This window comes from Galeopterus variegatus, unplaced genomic scaffold, assembly GCF_000696425.1.
Source record: "Galeopterus variegatus unplaced genomic scaffold, G_variegatus-3.0.2 Scaffold2075, whole genome shotgun sequence".
Classification (NCBI taxonomy): Eukaryota; Metazoa; Chordata; class Mammalia; order Dermoptera; family Cynocephalidae; genus Galeopterus; species Galeopterus variegatus.
The window spans coordinates 257,001-259,405 of record NW_007728186.1 but is presented as its reverse complement, the minus strand read 5'-3'; the positions used below and the strand labels follow the sequence as shown (position 1 = coordinate 259,405).

General features: G+C 37.5%; 1 protein-coding gene across 1 annotated transcript in view; it reads left to right on the top strand.

Annotated features, from left to right (window-relative positions):
* Positions 1-599: 599 nt before the first annotated feature.
* The window catches only part of LOC103596698 (serine/threonine-protein kinase TNNI3K-like), a 114,153-nt gene continuing 112,347 nt past the window's right edge, over positions 600-2,405 (top strand). The window contains exons 1-2 of the mRNA XM_008580392.1: positions 600-654; positions 983-1,035. Of these exons, the coding sequence (XP_008578614.1) occupies positions 1,018-1,035 (18 nt within the window). The 5' untranslated portion in view covers positions 600-654; positions 983-1,017. The remainder of the gene's footprint in view (positions 655-982; positions 1,036-2,405) is intronic.

Here is a 2,405-nt window from a genome sequence, read left to right as displayed (position 1 = left end):
CTTATTTTGATCTCTGGCACTCCTCTTAAACTAATTTGAATTCTGGGTTGGGAGGGAGACTTTGGTGGCCTTTGTACTTTCCTCAAAACCTTAAGTGGTTTAGTTGACATCATTTCACAGGACTTAAAAACACTCCTTTGTCCTGAGATAGTAGCTAGAATAGATTGTCCGAGACATTTTCCATAAAGAATCCTTTTGCTGTATTCATTTCAGGCCTTCGTTTGAACTATCCTTGTGCCTAGGGTTCCAGCAAGTTGCTTCTCTCACTCTGACTCTAATATGCCGCAATGCCTTTTATTCTTTGCCTATAATCAAATGAGCCTCAAGGAGCTGAAAAACTCATCTTCAGCTAATGGGTCTTTTTGACAAGTTTAGAGAATTTGTCTAAAATAGGAATTCTTTATAATTTCAATGCTGGACAGAACATGATCACATTTTGTAAATATCTCTTCTGAAATAGCAAAACTAAGAAAATTAGAGTTAGCCTTTTGGAACCCATTTGGTCCTTGGGTCAAACAAATGATGATTATTGTTCTCTTCCTTGAGGGGCAAATTAAACTTTGAAATAGTAAAGCTTATTCAAAGTCTACTTTTTTCACAGTCACAATATTCTTCTCTATGAGGATGGGCATGCTGTGGTGGCTGATTTTGGAGGTAAGATTTCCAGGAGTAATACTCTGAGTGAAATCAGTTTCTTTCTTCATTCTTTAATTGGTGTCTGATATTGCATAATGAATCTGAAAATGGATTTAACACTGATAGTTGTATTTCTCTAAGTCACTCAAATTTCAATGACCCTGAATTTTGAAAGTATATCATTCATTTTTAGTTTTATTCCTCTTTGATATTCCGAGCTAAGAGAAAGGAAGTGAGAATTTGAATCAGACAGAGGTTTCTTAAGTTTTCAAAATTTTAGCTGTGATCTTTGACCTTGGTTTTGAGATATTTCCTTTGACATAAATTTGTTTTCTCTTTCTCTCAGAATCAAGATTTTTACAGTCTCTGGATGAAGACAACATGACAAAACAACCTGGGGTTTGCTGCTGCTTGTGTTTCCTATAATTATAAAGCAATTAAAATGTGTAAATGCAGCATGAGAGGAAGTGAGATGAGAGCAGCTTTAACTGGAAGAAATGTCTTTGTCTCAGTGGCAGGATAATGTTCTATGTTTTTATTTTCAGTTAGCCCCTAAAATAACTATTTCAAGGCTCTGGTAGAGAAGTAGATAAGATGTACATTTGAAATATGTTATGAATAAAATAATATAGCAAATGTTTCAAATACAACTAAAAAGTACATGACAGGCAGGGATAATTGGCTTTTGTATTTAGATCATCTTATTAAGTAGTAGAGTTAACATTTAATAGGTAATTAACTATCAAATTAGTAGTTCACCAGCATCTATTAACTATTCAGAGTTCTCCACTTTAACATTATAAGGCAATAGGTGGTATAACCAAGTATTAATGTTGAAGTAAAATATAAATTATAACATCTGAGGCAAGAATAATTGTACTCAAAATATCTGCAATTAAATTCACTCCTGCCCTCTCACTCCCCCTGCCCCCCAGGAAGAAAAATGTACACTTCTCTTTCTGACTACCTGTGATATCTCATTACCCAAGCTTAGAGTAATTTTTCATTTATTCCCTTTTCTGCTTCCACTTACACACTACTCAATCACTTTTTCTGGTTGTTTATTTCTTATCTTTTTTCTCTTTTGTTTTTTAAGTTCATCCCAACCTCTCATTTCCTGCTACCGCAGTTCAGCTCCTCTTCATCTCTCTTCTGGACTATCACAATAGGTTTCTAACTCCAGTCCTCTCTTCCAGCTCATTCTCTGCAACATCAGCCAAATGTTGCTGGCCTGGCAATACTCCTCCTCCTATAAACCCTCAACAGTATCCCACAGCCCACAGGCTAAAATCCAAATTCCTTTGCCTGGCAGCCTCCTGCCTTCCCCAGTCTGACCCCAGGGCCCTTCTGTGACCTCCTCCACTGCAAGTTCCCTCAAGCCCCTGGTCCCCATTTGAAAGCCACCTGGCTATTCTCTAAACATGCCATGCATTTTCAGGTCCCTGTGACTGCCATTGTGGTAACCTGTGCCTGGAAAGCCCTTCACTGTACCCCACCTGAGTGAAGTGTACTCATCTTGCAAGACTCAGGCAAATTTTACCCATTTTAAACAGGATCCCCTCTATAGTCTGCCCACATTACTCCCCACACACACACTTTTCTCTCTCTGCTTTTTGTAGCACTTTGTTTTGTTAGTTTGCATTCTTATTTATTCACTCAACAAACATTTATTGAGGGCTTACCATGTGTCAGACATTGTGCAGAGGACCCGAAATGCAAAACATGAATAAAAACTTAGTTCTTGACCTCAAGAAGCTCATTGTCTAGTG